The sequence below is a fragment of the Emydura macquarii genome, unplaced genomic scaffold (assembly GCF_026122565.2).
Source record: "Emydura macquarii macquarii isolate MOO-44397 ecotype Brisbane River unplaced genomic scaffold, CSIRO-AGI_Emac_v2 contig_1390, whole genome shotgun sequence".
Taxonomy (NCBI): Eukaryota; Metazoa; Chordata; order Testudines; family Chelidae; genus Emydura; species Emydura macquarii.
This window is the reverse complement of record NW_027131527.1, coordinates 21,942,553-21,960,909: the sequence shown is the minus strand read 5'-3', so window position 1 is coordinate 21,960,909 and position 18,357 is coordinate 21,942,553. Positions and strand designations below refer to the sequence as shown.

Here is an 18,357-nt window from a genome sequence, read left to right as displayed (position 1 = left end):
CGCCATTAACATAGAGCTGTCTACATGGACTTTAGGTCGGTATATCTATGTCACTCAAAGGTGTGGATTTTTCACACCCGAGTGATGTAGTTATACCGATATAAGTCTGTAGTATAGACCTGGCCTTAGTTTTCCAAGATTAAGGTTTTCGTTTTAGTTTCGGTGTCTTTCCTTTAACTTTAATGGTACATCATTTGTCTTTTCCTGGGTTGTACAATGCTAGGGGTTTGGAGTGAGTCTCATTTGGTTGGGGAGGCAGCCCCTTCCTGCCTGGCTGACCACCTTCCTGTTGTGAGATGGAACTGAATGTTGCAGCACAAATTATGAGCACAGTTTTATATCTACACAAATTCATAACCACGGTCTGTGTATGTAACTCACAATGACCATCAAGTTCAGAACATTCAAGCATTCATAAAAAACCTTACTTGACATATTTTTATACACAATAACATTGTATACAACCAGTTGATTCAATTGCTTATACTTTTGGAACTCAGTAGTTTGACCAGATAGCAAGTGTGAAAAATCGGGAGAGAGGGGTGAGGAAGGTAATAGGATCTTTAAGAAGAAAAAGCTCCGAATATCGGGGTTGATCCCAATAACATTGGGATGTCTGGTCATCCTAGGATTCAGACCCCGTTCTCCCCTTTGATTGTCTGGACCTTGATTGTCACAGAAGTTGCTCCATTTTACTTTTGATTCTAATAGGTTTCACTTTCTGATTCTCATGCTCTAGCATATTGATGGTGGTTGTATTCGCAACACTGCATAAGAATGGTTAAATACCTCTTCCACTCACTAAAAAGTCTTAACCTTTTTTTTAAATTAAAAAAAGCCATGAAAACATTTCTATTCCCATTAGCTTTGGTAAATTACAGGGTTTGTAGATGGAGTGCCTCATCTCATCTCCCACAGTATCACACATGGAAAGATGCATACACCTGAGCTGAAGGAAACACATTTTTATTTAATGAGTACATCTTGAAATAGCACTAAAGTGGGATAATGAAATTAGAAGAGATTATGATGGGATTCTGGAGTACCAATACAGCAGAACTCTGTTTATCCAATCTAATTGGGACTGGGCCCAGATCGGATAATAAAAAATTTGGATAATCCGGAGAATGAACAGAGAACTTTCTTTACTTACCTTTCAGGGTTAGGAAAGTGTGAGATTGTAGTGACCACAGGAGAGATCACCCACTTCTGGACCTGGAGTCAGGCTCAGCTGAGGTTGCTTCCGTCATCCTCCCGCTTGGGACCTGTGTAATCTTGCAATCCGCATTAAAACTCTTGCATGTTAAATAAACACCACTGCATTTCCTGAATAGCTGCAGTGTTTTCCTTTTTGCACACACATGATTAGAAAGCCAGGGCTTCTCTTCCAGTCAGGTCTTGCAGGGCCAGTAGCTTTGGGATGTTAATTTCAGGTTGGCAGGTATGCTGGTTGTTTGGTTAATACAGACAGCTGGATAATGGAGGTTCGGAAAAATGAAGTTCTACTGTATATGATGTGTAGAGATCAACATAGAAAGGATGGCTAATGATACTGGGGTGGAGAACAGAATAAAATGAGTCATTAGACATAAAGGTCTGATCCAAAAGCCTGCTGAAGTCAATGGGTGTCTTAACATGGATTTCAAATTGGAGGTCTGCTCTCGCCTAATTCTGAAGCCTGGACCTAGATCTAAACCAGACCCAAGCCCACCCAATCAAATAATTTTCGACTCAATTCTTCACCCTGAACCTGAGACAGTGCCATCACTGCTGCCTGCCTGGTGGTTAAGCCCAGCAGTGGCTGCGTGCAATGGCGGTTGCGAGTCCTGCACCTGATGGCCATTGCCCCCTGCTGTGCTGTATATGCTGCAGAGTGAGAGGTGCTGTGACTCTTTGACACACTTTGCTCTGCAGCACACATAGGCTGAAGGACGAGAGCTGACTCGAGCCCGAAAGGGTCAGATTATTTTCTGACCCAAACCTGACACTGGTAGTCAGGTCCTGTCAGATTTGGATTGGGTTGCACAGGGTTCTACTTTGAATCAGGCCCATATAGCCTGATTTTAAGAGATGTCAAGCACTGCAGCTCCCATTGACATGCACTGGATGTTCATCTCAAATCAGGCCTATATTGCCTGGAGTTCTGCCAAAGTGGGAATGGACAGGATCCAACTGCTGCAGGGGGGCCTGATTTTGCACTGGGGTTCCCATACTGGTTGGTGGTGAACGTGTCCATTGTGTCCTTTAACAAACTGGTTTAGTGTTTTTCCCACTTGTGCCTCTTTGTGTCATTCTCCCTAGATGACAATGTTCTCCCATTTCCTTTGACCAGCAGTTGCCACAGATTGATGTGCAATGTTTCAGCCGATAGCTTTTTCTGGTTCCTTGGGTTATTTAGTAGTGCAGGATGTGGCTTTATGTTCTGTTGCTAGATGGGTGGACAGAGGCTTACTTGGACATTAGTTCCTTTTTTCCCTCTATGGGGGGAGGAGGGGAGAGCAAAAAATTTGGGTAGAAATGTGTATTTGCTCACACTGCTTGCCTTATTGCAAGCACTGTGTCAGGAGAGGAAACTGCTTGGTGATGCTAGTGGACATTTGTTTATCCACAAGAACATGTTTAGCCAGATAAAAGCACTTTTGAACTCTAAAGATGATAGTCACTGCTGAGATCATTGTTCAGTTATATGGCAGAACAGCTTTGAGCAGAGGTTGGACTAGCTGACCTGAGCTCCCTTCCAACCCTAATATTCTATGACTCAATTAGTTTTTAATGAGACAATAGAAATAAATGCTTGTGAATTAAATTGGTGCAGAAACTGGATTAGTTGGTGCCTCATAGATTTTGCATAGTGACAGCAGCAGACCGAGAAAGACCAAGTCAAGGCTAAACTGTTCTCAGTAAAATATCTGTGCAGACTCTCAGCTGTCATGTTGTTGCCTGGACCACTACCAAGGCTGCACGTAGACATTAGGGAACTAAAGCAGTTATTGCGGAAAGGAGCAGGAAATGTGCTGCATTACTTCCGGGGGAATTCCGCACCATTGCACATGCGCAGAAACCACGACCCTCCCCTCCCCCCCGCAGATCCAGCTACCCCGCAGAAAATACATTCTGCCTGGGAGGCGCTGCAATTACACCTTTTGCCCACCAGGGGCTTCTGTAGCGCCAGAAAAGAGAGAGCAGCCTGCTCTGGGCCGGAGCAACCAGCCATAAAGAGGCAAGAGGAGAGGATGCTTTCCTTACAGCACCCTGCCTGTGGCGCCAGGTGAGGAGTCACGAGATATGGGGGGGCTGGACAGAGCAGGGCACGCGAGGCTGTTGGGGCGGGGGCGGCTCACAAACTGGGATTCAGAAGGGCTAGTAGGGGGACACACTGGGGCAGGAGGACAGGAGCTAGTGCAGTGACTACATTGAGCCATAAATTGAATGGAGGTGGGGTGCAGGGACAAACGGGGACAGATGTGCCTGATTGAATGGGAGAGGCTAGGGGTCAGCCAGGGTTTGCAAAAGGGAGTCTCCCCAACTTCTTAACAATCCCTCCCCCATACTCCCACAAAAAAACAAAAAACTGTTCCATACTTCTCTCACCCACATCCAACAACCCGCCAGGTTCACTCCCAGGCTCCTTCCCAGCAATTACTTCCCCCACCTTCAGGGCCTCCCTTACCCCTGACTCCGACAAGCCTTTGCACTGTTTCTGAGGGGCGCGGGAAATATGTTTCTGTATTGTAGTTTAAATTATTACTCAAAGTTTTCTATTAGTATGACTAGTAAGGAGTCTTATTTGGCAAAAAACATTTCTTGAGTCCTTTTTGTTGTCTGTATTCTTACAGACATACTTGCCTACAGGTATTTTGAAATAAATCACCAAAATAATTGAAACTGGCATGATTACACTGTTATTCTGATAAATAAAATACACAGAATTTTAAAATCCTCTGCACAGAATTTGTAGGCACAGAATTCCCCCATGAGCACCGCAGGCAGGGCTGCCCCCCCGAAAAATAAGGTTTGCCTCATTTTTCATACAGTTTTGCTTTAAGTCCTGGACATGGAAGGAGGTGCATACACAGAAGTAAAAATCTGGCTGCTTTTGGTGGGGCACTTTCTGTGCTACCCTGCCCAAGGAACTGGTTCTCCCCTGGCAGCCCCTGGCTGAAGGCGCTGTCATCTCCCTCCCGGGCCGGGGGCAGGAGAAGCTGGCTCTCCTCGCCCAGAGGAGTTTGCCCCTGCCAGTTGGGGGGTGGGGCCCTGCCTCCGCTCCCCCCTCCCCCTGGCGCACACCCCGCAATGGAAGTGGTCACCTTAGCAGCCACCTATAGCCTCTGCCACCCAACATGTCAGATGCAGCTAAACAGATGCCTACAAGGCGCTGAATTGATCAAACGGCAGCAGTGCACAAGGGGGAACCGACGGGAGAGCTGGGGACGCGCGCGGCGCCGCCTCCCCTGGGGGGCTCTGGCTCTCCCTCCCGTCTGTGGTCGGTGGTGAGGAGCGTCCCAAGCCACTTAACTACCTCCGCTGGCTGAACCTCTGCCGCGCAGCCCTTGCCTTTCGCTCCGGGAGGCAGGGCCTCCGGTCCTTGGGCGGCCCCGGGATGAGCTGCCTCTCCCTGGGCAAGGGGCGGTGAGACGCGGCGATGCAGAGGTAGCAGGATACCCCAGGGACAGCAGAGGGCTCTCCCGGAAGAGCGGTCACTCCCGGGCTAAGGGCAGGCGGGGTCTGGGCATGTGAGGGGGAGACTGGAGGGAGCCCGGAGCCCAGCCGTGCTCTGGAGCCCGAGTGCCGACCCCTCCAGCCGTGAACCGGCCAGGAGGATGCGGGATCGTGCGGCCAGGCCGGCAGGGGCAAATCCATCCCTCCTGCAGCCAACAAGGAAGCAACCCCGGCGCCGGTCGGCTGGCCGGGGCGGAATTGGGGCCGTGTTTGTTGGGGCGGGGCCACCGCATGCGCAGCAAGGAACCAGCCAGCCGGGGGCAAGCCGGCCGGTAGCGGCACGGCGTCGGGCACGGGCACACAGAAAGAAGGAGCCAGCCGGCGCGCCCCAGCTGTCCCCATGGTGCAGCAGCGCAGCAACAGCAGTGGCAGCGCCGCAGCTGCTGCTGCTCCCCCCCTAGGAGGACGGGAGCCGCCGAGGAGCGAGGAGGAGGATGCGGGCGCGGGGCAGCACCGCCAGTGCCAGGCGCGCGACGTGGAGGCGGCGGGCGCCCAGGAGCCCGCAGGCGGTGGCTGTAGCTACTGCAGCTCAGGCTCATCCCGGCCGCGCTACAGGCTCCCGTGGCAACGGAAGACACCTGGTGAGGAGAGGAGACCGGTCGGCGGGGGCGGGGAGCCGTGCCCGGCGGCGGGGGCTCCCCGCCCTCGGGGGACACTGCCAGGCGGAAGAAGTGGGCAGCAGGGGGCACATCCGACACGGTGACAGAGCAAGCTGTGCTCCGGCCGCTCCCCTGAGAGCGCCAGGCAGCCGGGTGGGGTGCGTGATCCCTTCTCCACAGAGCAGGGCGGGTCTCTGAGGGGCTGTGGGGCAGCCCGGCCTCTGTCGGCCTCCGCCTTTGCGTGGGCTAAGGGCCAGGATCCCTTCGAGCTCAGAGCTCACTGCCATGCCTCAGTACTAGGCTTCAAGAGCTCTAGGAAGTGGCCCAATGTCGGCTTTCCACGATGTTGTACACTCACGACCCCGTCACAACCTGCGGGTAGGAATCGGGACTTGTAGCCACTCGCGTTTAGACATTTTGTCCTTAGTCTCTTATTCCCTTCATGCTCTTTTTTTTGGGGGGGTCCCATTCCCTCAGATTAAAAACCCATAATTCGTTAAATACAAATACAGGGAAGTCAGATTGCCTGGACTCACCATCCTAACTGTACTTAGCACTATATAACTTTATATGTTTAAAGAGATTTAGGATTGTCCCCTAACAAGGCCCCACAGCATTAGGCAGAGATACAGAAATATCACTGTCCATTTCCCATACTGGGAAACAAGGACACAGAAAGCTTAAGTGACCACACAGCAAGTGAGTGTCCTGACTCAGAGATCCTGGTTCCCAGCTTGGTGCTCATTTAACAAGAATGCACTTGCCTTACATCAAAGCCTTTGATTTTCTTTTACCAAGCACTGAGATTGGTTTCCATAGAATTTATCTTGTGGGGGAAACAAGTGCAGAGGGCATTTGTTCTTGGATTGTAAACTTTGTGTGCCAGTTTTGAACACTGAGTAAATTACAGTGATTTAGAGATAACGGGCAATGAACTTTGACCATGTGAGCAATATTTTCTGAACCATACTCTGCTTATAGTGAAGAAGTATGAGGGAAAATTCACATACTTATGAGGCCATCACTATGAGTCTTCACTGGTAATACAGATATTTTACTTCACTTTATTTTCTCTGGTAGTCCTTGAGGTCATTTTAACATTTTATATTTGATTATTTTGATTAGAGCCCCGTGAAATTCTTTTGTTGAATAATTTTTTGTTTTTGTTTTTTTTCTTTTTGGATTTTTATGCTATTTCATTTTATTCACATGGGTGGGTCAGGTCCTACTTCCTGTGGGAATGGGGGTGGGAGACGAGGCACTGACCATGCTCTGCAGGTTGGGTCCAGTTTCAAACTCTAGGCACTGCAACCTGCACATGGGATTGCAGTGCCACTCACTCAAATTCGGCTCCCGAACCCTGCCCTTCTGTCATGATGACCAAAGGGCAGCCAGGCCAAACTTGAGTGGTGCTGCAATCCCATGCACCAGGTTGCAATAACCAGAGAAGGGCCCTATAGGGAAGGAGCCACTATTGTGGGGGATTTTTTCATTTTTATTTATTATGTACATTGTTTTTCATTTTATTTTGCATTTGGAAAAACAGGGGGCTCTAGCCATAATCCTGTAAAGATTTACGCAAATGCTTACCTTAAAGCATGTGAGTACTGTAGATAGGTACTTCACTGGCTGAGCTGTATTATAAGCAAGGGTCTATGTCCAAAGCTTGTCTCCTGGAATTTGGAAAGTCCACAAACACAAACTTACTCCTGCAGTTTTTCTGAGGTCTGCCAGTTAACTCCTCTCTTGTGAGCATCCTAAGACATCAGGGTTAGGAGCTCTTCCTCTGGCCTTCCCTGCCGTCTGGCCTTGGGAAGCATCCTTGGTCAATGTCCTTTACCTTCTCTTGCCACCTCTCAACTGCCCACTCAGTTTTGTTTTGTAAACTAAGCATAATTTTTGTACGTATAAATTTTACAAGTATATCAATTACACATATAAAACTTAGGTATGTTCACTGTAAATGCTCATAGTTTACAAGAAGAAAACTGAGTGCGTTAGAGGACAGGAGGTACCTATCTAGAGCTTAAAACAAGGGATGGAGATTGACGGGCTGGGGAGTGGAGCTAGCTAGGGAACAGAACTAGGGAAACTCAGAAGCTGTTGTAACAACACCTGCTCTGTTTAAATCTTTACACATCCAATAGAGAAAGCTTGGGTGTCATGTACAGCTTTCTTTGTCTGGCTCTCAGAGCTTTTCAAGTTGCTAGCCAATTATATTGGTATGTTGATGTGGTTGAGTGTCATGGTGGTAAAGGTTAATGATTTCAGACCGCTATTAAATTGGGCAGGAATGTTGCCTTACCTTACTTTCTTTTTGAAAGATAATAAACTTGAGCAACTTTAATTTGGGTGTGTGTGTGTGTAGGGTATTATTTAATTTTATTTTTAGTAGTGCATTGAGAAGCACGGTTGTATTTCCGAAGTGCTTGCTTTGGTAATCTGGGATACCACTGTTTTCAATAGTGTTCTCTGATACCTTCTTTGATTTCTCTGTCAGTTCAGTGTTAGGTCATGATGGAGAAGTGCATTTTTCAGACATCATTGGATAGGTATTAAAGCTAAGAGTTCTCAGAATTTTTCTTTCTTCAAATCACAAGTTTATACTAGATACAAGATCCTTTTGCTTAAATTTGATTGGCTATCCACTTTAGGACTCCCATTATTTTGGTTGGCTTCTACTTTTTGTAGTAATCAAACAGGATACCATGCAGGAAATAAGAATTTGATATTCTGTTTTTGTGTTTCCTTCCCTGGGCCAGCATAGGTTTGGATTTCCTTTTTCAGCTGTAAGTCACTATGAGTCTCTTTACTTTAATATTTCAGACAATAATTTTGTACAGTGAGAGACTGACTAACTTGTGTAATGGGAGCAATTATGTAACTCAGGAATTAAAATTTACACTGGTCTTCAGTTGCTAAAAATCCTGGATCAATGCCAGAATAGCATGGCTGATTTGAGGGATGAGTAGCAGTTTTAAGGGCTGCTTTCTTATGAGCTACTAGAGCTAAAACAAATGTTGCAATCAATTGGAAATGTCATTCATTTTCTGCTCAAGTATGGCTTGAGATTTTGAACTTTAAAGTCACATCATTTTGGTAATCATTTGCTTTCCCTGTTCCCTCTACCACCCCCCCCCCCCCCCCAATTCCAACCTGATTTTAATATCTGGTCTGCTTTTTTTAAGAACTATTAAAGCTGGATCCAATGTCATATAACATTGTGCCAGCCTGGAATCCCAGCTTTTAAATGGTATAGAGCAGTTTCTTAATCTTAGACTCATGATCCCAAGAAGGGTCAAAATGGGTTGTGGCCAAACTTTCTTAATGAAAAATAGTAAATCCCTATTTTGATTCTTGGTTGTTTGCTGGGCAACCTTCTGCTGTGTCCTGCTACATTGTTCCTTCCGCTCCATGAGATCTGTAAGTCTTACTACCTCCCCCATTATCCAAAGAAGACCTCTTTAATCACAACTAACTGCTTTAGAAAGTGACTGTTCCATTTATTATCTTTATAGGGTGGTGTACAAGTTAGGGTCACCATAAAATATTATGCTTTTTGACATGTAGAAGAAAAAAATATTGTAATAACATCCAAACCCTTGTTGATATTGTAACCTTGTAATTCTAACCTTCCTTCAATTAACAGTTCAGTGAGTAGAGAGTTCATCTTATTTTGCAAAGAGATCTTGCTTTCTCTGGGGGCATGTTGCAGGTCACCAGCAGTTCATCTCCACCTCTTTTCTCATTTTGTGAATCACTGTGGGACCTGGAGGGGAGCCAGGAAGAGGGAGAAAAATGTCACTGAAGGTTGCCTGAAATAGCAAGGAGTCTCCAGACCAGGAAATAAGCAGAGATAGGGACCATCTTAGGGGGGAAACTGGGAGAGGGAATTGGATGAATGCAAACTGAAATGAAACTCCTGTCTCTATAGAACTGGCAAAGATGCAAGGACTGTTTAACAAGACCATGACAACTGAACACTTGACCAGATTTAAAATTATTTTAATTTAAAATGTTTCCATTTTAGTATTCATTACAAGAAAATATTCTGATACAGAAACCAAAGAAGTGAACCCCCAAAATTCCAGAAGTCCATGGAACAGATTTAAGGAGGTTGTGTTATGATGAAATATGTGTTGCTTTATGCCTGATAACGATAATGTATGTTTATGTAGATGATGTACGATTCATGCCATCTTTAATGATTTCATTTCCATGGTTTTAAGTGCTTAGGTTTTTTAGATGATGTGATAGACAGGTAACTAAATTGTTGTCGCTTAGCAACCTCAACTGGCTTTTTAAACAAAGATTTTTGGCTTTGGAATTTTAATGAAGTAAGGTGACATCCATGCCTTAAGGTTCAATGTTTCATGACCTGGCAGGAGCCAGTACACTTCCACAACCAGTTATATTTTCTAAACCTTGAACCTGGAGCAGTGGTCAGAAAAAAATCTATTCATTTCTCAAACTACAATCCAATATTTTGACTTTAGCCAAAAGCATAGACCATCTGAGCTGACAAAGAAGATGATTGTAAGAAGTGTAATACCATTATGTTTTGAATTTCACCTCCTATACACCATATCTAAGAAAATATTAATAATGGTCTATGTGGTAGACATAGTGACTTGGGATGTACTTAAAATTAATAAAATGATAGTTTTCTGTGTTTCTTTTACCTTCCCTCCGCCTTCTTGCTCTCCCCCCTCTCCAGCAATATTACTACAGCATTTGGACAATCATATGGTATTTTCAGATATAACTGAAAAAGTTAGCTAAATTAATATTAATGAATTTATTATCTGTTGCAGAAACAAAGAAGAAATTTGCCTGTCCAGGACTTGGCCTGTTTTATACCCTATTGTCTGCCTTCCTTTTCTCAGTGGCTTCTTTATTTCTTAAAAAAATTGAAGATGTACATTCAGTGGAAATCAGTGCATTTCGATGTGTTTTCCAAATGGCATTTGTTCTTCCTGGTTTAATATACTTCAAGTAAGTATTGTGCCTAAATACAAATCTTGTGAGGTACCTAAATATTCTGTAGGTAATATTATATCCACAGATATAATTAAGTAAATTGGAAGGTAAATCTGACTGCAAGTATTATTTTAATTCAGGCTTTAATTGGAGAAGTGAAATGTCTCAAGAAACATTTGTAACTTCTCACTAAATAAATGGCATTATTTTCTTAATGACACTGAGATTCAGAAAATATCTCTGAAATATTTTGAGCCTCTGAGCTGTAGGAGAAGGGATTATTCCAAAAATACCTCATTGAGGCTCTGAGATATTATCCTTAAAAATAAAAAAGTCATTAGTAGGATTTCTCTTTATATTCTTTTCTGTAGGGTCAATTTGCAAGCAGTACTACAGCACTTAGCACAGTGTTTCTCGACCTTTTAAGTAGCAAGTACCCCCTAACTTCTGAAAATTTTAATAAGTACCCCAACACCTTGGGGTACCCCAATCCTTTTCCACGGGATTTTATATTTACAGATTAATGTGAGCCATATGTTGGAAGAAGGGCTCAGTGTATAAGGCCGTGATATGACAGATGTCAGATCTAGTGTGGGTAGGGTTGCCACTTTTACACCAAGGATGCACAACTCAAGTATGTACCTGGGCTAGAGGTGAAGTTGGCCAAAGCTAGGAGGCTTTGAGCAGCATGCCAATGCTGGGGAATATAAAGCACCGTGCCAGTTTTTTGGCCATAGATTTGAGAGGAGGAAGGGGTGAGAGAGAGACAGGGCAGGAGGGCGAGAGAGAGGAAAAAAGAGGATAACTGGTAAAATCTGGGGCTGTCATAGTTGTCAATTTCACTGCTCAGTTAGAGCATTGAAATTGACAAGTTTTCCCGGTATTGGGCTTTGAGCTTGGGAGCGGGGCTCCACCTGGGCAAGTTGCAGATGGCTGCTGCCTGGCTGCCAGCCCAGGAAGTGGGCGTCTGCCACCCAATCCGAGCTGAGGCAGAGGAGGCTTCCACGCCGGCTGGGACCAAGGGATGTGGGCAGGTGGCTGCTGCCCGTCTTCAAGCCAGGGCACTGGAGGCTGTCCCTCAGCTTGGAGCCAGGGCACGGGTGGCTGCCACCCAGCTGCAAGCCCAGCTCATGAGATGCAGGAGGCTGCCACCGGGCTCCCACCTGAGAGCTGGGACCTGGCGGGAAGTGGGGGGCTGTCGCTCGCCTCCCCCAAGAGCAGGTGGCTGCTGCTCACTTTCCAGCTGGGACCAGATGGGAAGCGGGTGGCCGCCGTGTGCCTTCCCCAAAGGCCGGCTGCTGCTGCCCGCCTTCCAGCTGGGAACTGGGACCCGGTGGAAAGCGGGGGGCCGCTGCACACCTCCCCCAGAAGCTGGCAGCTACCATCCACCTCCTAGCTGGAAGCTGTGACTGGGCAGGAAGCGGGGGCTGCTGTCCACCTCTCCCAGAAGCCGGGGGCTGCCGTCCACCTCTCCCAGAAGCCGGGGGCTGCCACATGCCTCCCAGCTGGGAGCTGGGACCGGGTGGGAAGCGGGCTGCTGCTGCCCGGCTTCCCCAGAAGTCAGCAGCTGCCGCCTGCCTCCCCTTCACTCTATTTTTCCCCAGGTGCCCCCTGCCTGTGTCTCACGTACCCCCAGGGGTATGCGTACCACAGGTTGAGAAACTATGGCTTAGCACAATGGGATCTTGATTCTGATGGTGGTTTTGGGGTGTCACTGTAATACAAACAAATCTCTGCAGAGAGCCAAATTAAGGCTTTCTGACAGTTTCATGGTGAAAAGTGAGGATATGAATGTAGTGAGATGTAATTAAATGTTTGATTATGAATCATCAAGCTATGAGATCAATGCGATGATATCTTTGTTTTTCTTTTTAATTTTCAGAACAGGGTTTTTGGGACCAAAAGAGAAACGAGTTTTTCTTTTCCTGCGAGGAGTCCTTGGCTCTAGTGCAATGATTCTTCTCTACTATGCTTTCCAAGTAATGCCTCTAGCAGATGCCACTGTTATAACTTTCAGCAGTCCAGTTTTTACATCATTGTTAGCCTGGATATTTCTCAAGGAGAAATACAGCCTTTGGGATCTTCTTTTCACTCTGTTTACAATCACTGGAGTGGTGCTTATTGCAAGACCACCTTTTCTGTTTGGATCCAATATTACAGGGATTGAAGGAAGCTATACAAATCATCTTAAAGGAACAATAGCAGCTGTTGCAAGTGCAGTATCAACAGCTTCAACTTTTGTTATATTAAGAAAGATGGGAAAATCTGTGCATTATTTTTTGTCTATTTGGTATTATGCAGTAATTGGATTAATTGAATGCATTGTAGCACTGTTTATAATAGATGAATGGACTTTACCATATTGTGGTACAGATAGACTTCTCCTAATATTAATTGGACTGCTAGGGTTGGGCGGTCAGATATTTCTCACAAAAGCATTACAGATAGAGAAGGCTGGTCCTGTTGCCATAATGAAAACAATGGACGTGGTTTTTGCTTTTATCTTACAGATTCTCTTCCTCAGTCATCTGCCAACTTGGTGGACAGTGGGTGGTGCCCTTTGTGTAGTAGCCAGTAGCTCTGGAACTGCCATACGTAAGTGGCAACAAAGTTCAAAAAAAGCGAAAGAAAACGAAATCTAGCAAGTCAGGCACTGTTTCATTGCAGAAACAAAGATAAGCATCATAATCTTGGGAGAATATATTTTATAGTAAGATATATTTTTATTTATTTAAAATATTTCATTTATTGAACTATAGTACCAAAATATCCCCAAGAAAAGGAGCCAGCTGACTTTCAAGCAGCATAGCAGATATTTTAACTAGCTGGTTCTGCATTTGTTATTCAGTGTCCTACTGAGCAAGGCATTCGTGTATTTTCAGAGATATTGCTGTCTCTCAGTTTCCTGATCGCTATCTTAAACAGGCAATAACTGTATACAAAAGTTTTTATTTTCCTTTTCCACAAACTAGTGGTGTTCCTTAACATTTTTGGGCCTCCACTTCTTATACCTTGTGCTGTCATTTACAACTCTGTAAAGTGGGAGTAAAAGTCTACCATTCTAATGTAGTGGTTTGAATTCACTTTCTACAGGTATAACTGAGTAGAAAATGAGCAAGGCAGTGGAGGGAGTCTAATTTTTGTTAATGCTACACAGCTTTTTTTATTTTTTATTTTGAAAGTGTTTAGTGACATAGTTTCATGAATAGGCTTATTCCATTAAGTTATGGCCCCATTCAGAAAAAATAAACCAAAAAACCATGCAGATTCAGTACTGTCAGCACGCAAGTCTGTTACCCATTGAAGTCTCCAAAAATCTCTTTGCACAAAACAGAAACCAGATATTTAAGGATTTTTCTTAATTGGATCCTAAATAAACAAATGCTCTTTAATCTTCCCAAATTATTTTGGAAAACTTTTTTTTTTTTTTCTGATTTTGCATTTTCAGCCCTCCTCTCTTTAGATGAAGTACTTCTGAAAACTATTTGCAGTGGCTTAACTAACATAATGTTACATCCTAACTTTTAATTTGAAGTGACTTTTCCACTAGACCAAGTCACATTGATTTACTACTGTACTTGCTACAATTTCAGTAATGAAAGAAAATGGTTGTTAATATGCCTTTTGTGAATTGGCCGTTTGTTATGATACAAAATGTTATGCTGTAGTTGCACTTTCCTTAATTCTATGCAAAACTGTAGCTTATCTTTGTATTTATTTAAGTACTTAATTTAGATTACTTGAAATGCAGTTCAACAATTTTGTTTAATACTTTGTATAAAAAGTATTTTTCTTTATGAAAAAGTTGCATTTTTCTTGGCTTCAGTTATGTTGTTATATTAATGCTCTATTGTAAAATCTCCCATTTCTTGTTTCTGTTAGCTAATGAAAGGTGTATTTAGAGATTTCATAAATAGCACCCTTTAGCCAGGATCATAGTGGAAAGTATACAAAATGTAGCTTGCACTCCTCACATGTGGTCTTTAATGTTTGAAGACTACTTTTTGGTAGTGATGACTACTGTAATATTAAACTACACAGTCCAGGTTCCTAGTTGTATGGGCAGGAAGAGAAGGTTAATATACTTGGTGGTTTTCCAAAATGGGTTGTGATCTGGTGGGTCTCAGTCCAACAGAGTTTTAAGATGGATTTAATTTTTACTTTGAGGCCCTTTACACTGTGCCGTTTTTCAGTCATTTACATTGTTTCCTCTCCTTTTCTGAAAGAGGAAAATCTTATATTCAGAGCCCAATAATACATCTTGTGTGTTGAAACTGACGTAAAATATTGTATAAATATCTGTGCATCAAGAAAAGAAAATATACATGTACCATCACTTTCATGAGAGAAGTTAAACTGCTGTTGCATTCCACTCTATGGTGATTTTGGGTGAAGTGATTCCTGCGTGTATAACACTTGTAAAGTGCTTAAGATACTTCTAGAAGAAATGAGCCATATTTGTGTAAGATTGCCTCGGGATATATGCTATGATCTTGAGGCTGCTTTTGTGGAAGTCATGGTCAAAACTCTAGGGAAAGGAATTAAGGAAAACTTAAATAAAGAAAAATAAAGAAAATATAACAGTGATCCAGTTTCAACAATAAAGAAACATAAGTGTTATGGAGGGTTGTCTCTCTTATAAATTATGTTGAAAATGTTGTTTGAATTATACATTATGCCTCCGAATTATTATAAATCGATGTGTATGATTTAGTAGCCTGCACTACTTTACTGAAGAGAGGTTTTGTTTTCTTATTATTATATATGAATATTTATTTAAGTAAAGAAATATGCAGATCTGAAATAGACAGTTTATTGATTTAGTAACTTTGGAAGAAATCTTTATTTCTCAAGTTCTTTTTTAATCAAACTTTATTCCGAAGTGTAATTTACTGTCTTTGGTAAATGAGCTACAGCTAGTCAGTCTTAAATCTGAGATTTTCATTAATCCTTTTTAAAAACAAGCATCAGTTTGCTAAGTAATTTTTCATTGTCCAAAGCTGTGTGATTTCTGTGGGATTCTCCGTGATCATTCACACTCATTATTCCCAAACTTTCTCACAATATTACGTGTATAGAGAGAAGGAAAATAAATAAACCTGGCTTTGCTGTCTGTTTGAACTATAATTTTTGTTGTTGTACCAAATGTTTTAGGTCCTGATGGTGCAAGGTGTTGAGTATTTTCATCACCCAGTGAAATCAGTGGGAGTTGTGGGCATTCACCATCTTGAAGAATAGGATTTATATTGTTACTTTGTTTGTGAATCAAATTAAGCAAATTTCTTTTATAACACTTTTTACTCTTTTTAAAAAGAACAATGCTTTTATTTGGATTTTTAAAATATCTTTTAGATGGTGGTTGTTCAAACAACATGGAGAGGAGGACCTCGATTATAGTAATATATAGTAGTGCTGATATATTTATTTGTTCTGTTTATAAAGCATGATTTTAGGCTTCTACAACTTGCCTTTTCAGATTCATTTTCATCAGTGTAAATCATTTTAAATCTTGTATGGTTTTTGAAGCACCTCAAAATAGATTTTTTTAAACCAATTTTAACGCTTTTTTTCTTAAACTTTTTAGCTAAAGTTAAATTTCATGGACAGTTTTGAATAAAATAGTCATAAATGGCTAAAATATCTAACTTAAAATGCAGTAGCTACTGAAAATGCTTCTCTTTTAGTAAGTTATAGTGGGCGTTCAAATATTTGTTTTTCAGGAGCTTACATTGCAAACTTTCAAATTGTATCAAGCTGAAACTGATTAATCGGATAATTTTATGGCCCAAGTCTTTTTTTTTTTCAGGAAAAGATTCTTACTCTGGAAAGGCATTTTTGAATTATAGAGCAACAAATTTATCTGGATCTCAGGTGCTATTTTGCCAAGCTCTAAATCAGAAACATAGCATTAATGTTTAACACCTTTTAGCATCTTTTAAAACATTTTTATTAAATTGGACAAATGTGCTGTATTTTTCTTAGACATTTTTTCTTATGGAATATTATGCAATATTTCTGCATACAATTTTTATTATATAAAGGTCTGTTGAAATCAATGGGACACTTGTAACCACTGATTTCAGTAGCTCCTAAATAGAAAAAATTATAAATAAATACAATGTTGCCCAGCACAAAAATGCGGGGTTGAAAGACTAAATTTTTACTAGTGCATCGACCTGAGCATGTACTATTTTACTATGCAAAAATCCAATTAAATCAACTGCCGTGACTTCAGTTGGACTTTACAACTTTATAGCCTTATTTGCCTGAATTATACTCAAGGCTAATGGCCCCAAAGTCTTCATATGGTGAATGTACCGCAGGCCAACATATCCAGGGTTTATTTGGTTGTAAAAAGCCTTAAAGAAAATCCAACTTCTGCACCAGGGATTTAAAAATATGTATGGGGGAGAAACAGGATATACATGTAACTGAAATCCTCACATACTAAACTACCTGTCCAGTGTCTGGTTCTCTTTTCTCCTAGTATCCTTCTGGAGCTGCACAGGCTTTGAGAGTTACTGCACCAATAGGATTTGAGTAACTCCTTGTGAAGCACCGTTAGTGAGTGATGTGAGTCCAAGCCAATTATGTACTTTTTGCTCTCAAACAAACCTTAAGTTGGAATCATGTTTTTCCACTTTCAAATACTCAAATGTTGTTTTGCAATGGATAGACACTTCTTCCTCTTATTGTATATGATGGTGAGATGGGCCTTATCACACTTGGTCACCATTTGGTGGGAAGAAATCTCTTGCTGAGCTTCATTCAGGAGCTGTCTGTTAGAGAAATGTTTATTTCTAACTAGTCAGTCTCTTCAAAATTTCTCCCTTTGCTGACTGGCATTTAGTCATCCAGGAGAATCTGTTTTCCAGCCGCAGATTAGTAACTCCACTAAACATCTCCAACATCAGTCCCATAAGACCAATTGGAGGCAATCATGGACTCTGTCCTTGGAAGGAAACAGGCTTGGCAATGCTGGCATCAAATGTACAACATTGATTTTTTGACATTACATAGTTGCTATCAAGAGAGTACATTCTCTTGACTGTGTCTGGATCTCCAAAGAAGAGTATGATGCGTCTGTGGGCCTCCAGTTGTGGAGGGGATTTTGGAGCTCGATGTACCTCAACACATCAGTATACAGGCCATACTGTATTGTCACTCTTACTGTATATTGGAATGGGTAATTTTATGTACTGTATGAGCTACCGTTTCATTAAAAAATGGGGTAAAAATCTGATACCCCTAGCACTAATTGAAGAGTCTCTGTATCTATTATGTAGTTAAATGTATGTGAAATCATATGTTTTGTAGAAGTTACTGTTTCTGGTATCTACTGGTATATTTTTGAAAGATAACTTTAATTCCTATATCTTGAAATGTTAAGTATATTTTCATGAGAGGTTTATATTTCATAATTGCTAATAAAATGAATACGAAAAATAAACAAGTTTGGTTTTCAGTTTGTTAAAAGTTATGTTCAGACTTATTTTATTAACTAAGAACAGCTGATCAACCAGAGACTCTGGGTCAAATTTTTAAAGGTGTTGAAATCAATGTGTACTGTGGGTGCTCAGCATCTGTGAAAATCAAATCTAATTTTTCTGCTTTTGGTTTTCTTTTTAAACTTTGGGAATCAGGGTTTGATTACACTGAATCTCTTGTAGTTGGAGTCCATGCTGCACCTCTTTTAAGAATGGGGTGGTCAAATATTGGCTAAGCTTCCCTAATTAATTGTGCCAATACATCTAACAACTTGCATGCAATAACCTGACTATATGTTGCATATGTTTTTTTCTGATGGGAACTGTTGTTCACAATGTATTATCTGAAGCACCATACTAATTTTTTGAAAGGATTCAATTACATAAAATCCAAACAAAGTTTATTATTTTCTAGGAGAAGACTATTAGGTTTTATAACCTTTTATTGCACAATCTGGAATTTATTTTCCTTGTATAACATACAGTTAAATGAGCTATGGTGATCAGCTGCAACCAGTGGTTCCTTTCCCATATATGTCCATGAGTTCCATTTGCACACAAATTTAATCAAA

At 42.2% G+C, this 18,357-nt stretch overlaps 1 protein-coding gene across 1 annotated transcript; it reads left to right on the top strand.

The window, feature by feature from the left end:
- Positions 1-4,537: 4,537 nt before the first annotated feature.
- Positions 4,538-17,735, top strand: SLC35G1 (solute carrier family 35 member G1). Its single transcript, XM_067552847.1, has 3 exons — positions 4,538-5,300; positions 10,133-10,313; positions 12,181-17,735. Exons 1-3 carry the CDS (start codon positions 5,060-5,062, stop codon positions 12,938-12,940), a joined length of 1,182 nt encoding a protein of 393 aa, XP_067408948.1. The 5' UTR covers positions 4,538-5,059; the 3' UTR covers positions 12,941-17,735.
- The last annotated feature ends 622 nt before the right edge of the window (positions 17,736-18,357 follow it).

Excerpts from the sequence above, each read along its gene's own strand:
- SLC35G1 (XM_067552847.1), top strand. The coding sequence starts at position 5,060 with ATGGTGCAGCAGCGCAGCAACAGCAGTGGCAGCGCCGCAGCTGCTGCT. Across the intron at positions 5,301-10,132 it reads GTGGCAACGGAAGACACCTG|AAACAAAGAAGAAATTTGCC; the intron begins GTGAGGAGAGGA and ends TATCTGTTGCAG. Across the intron at positions 10,314-12,180 it reads CCTGGTTTAATATACTTCAA|AACAGGGTTTTTGGGACCAA; the intron begins GTAAGTATTGTG and ends TTTAATTTTCAG.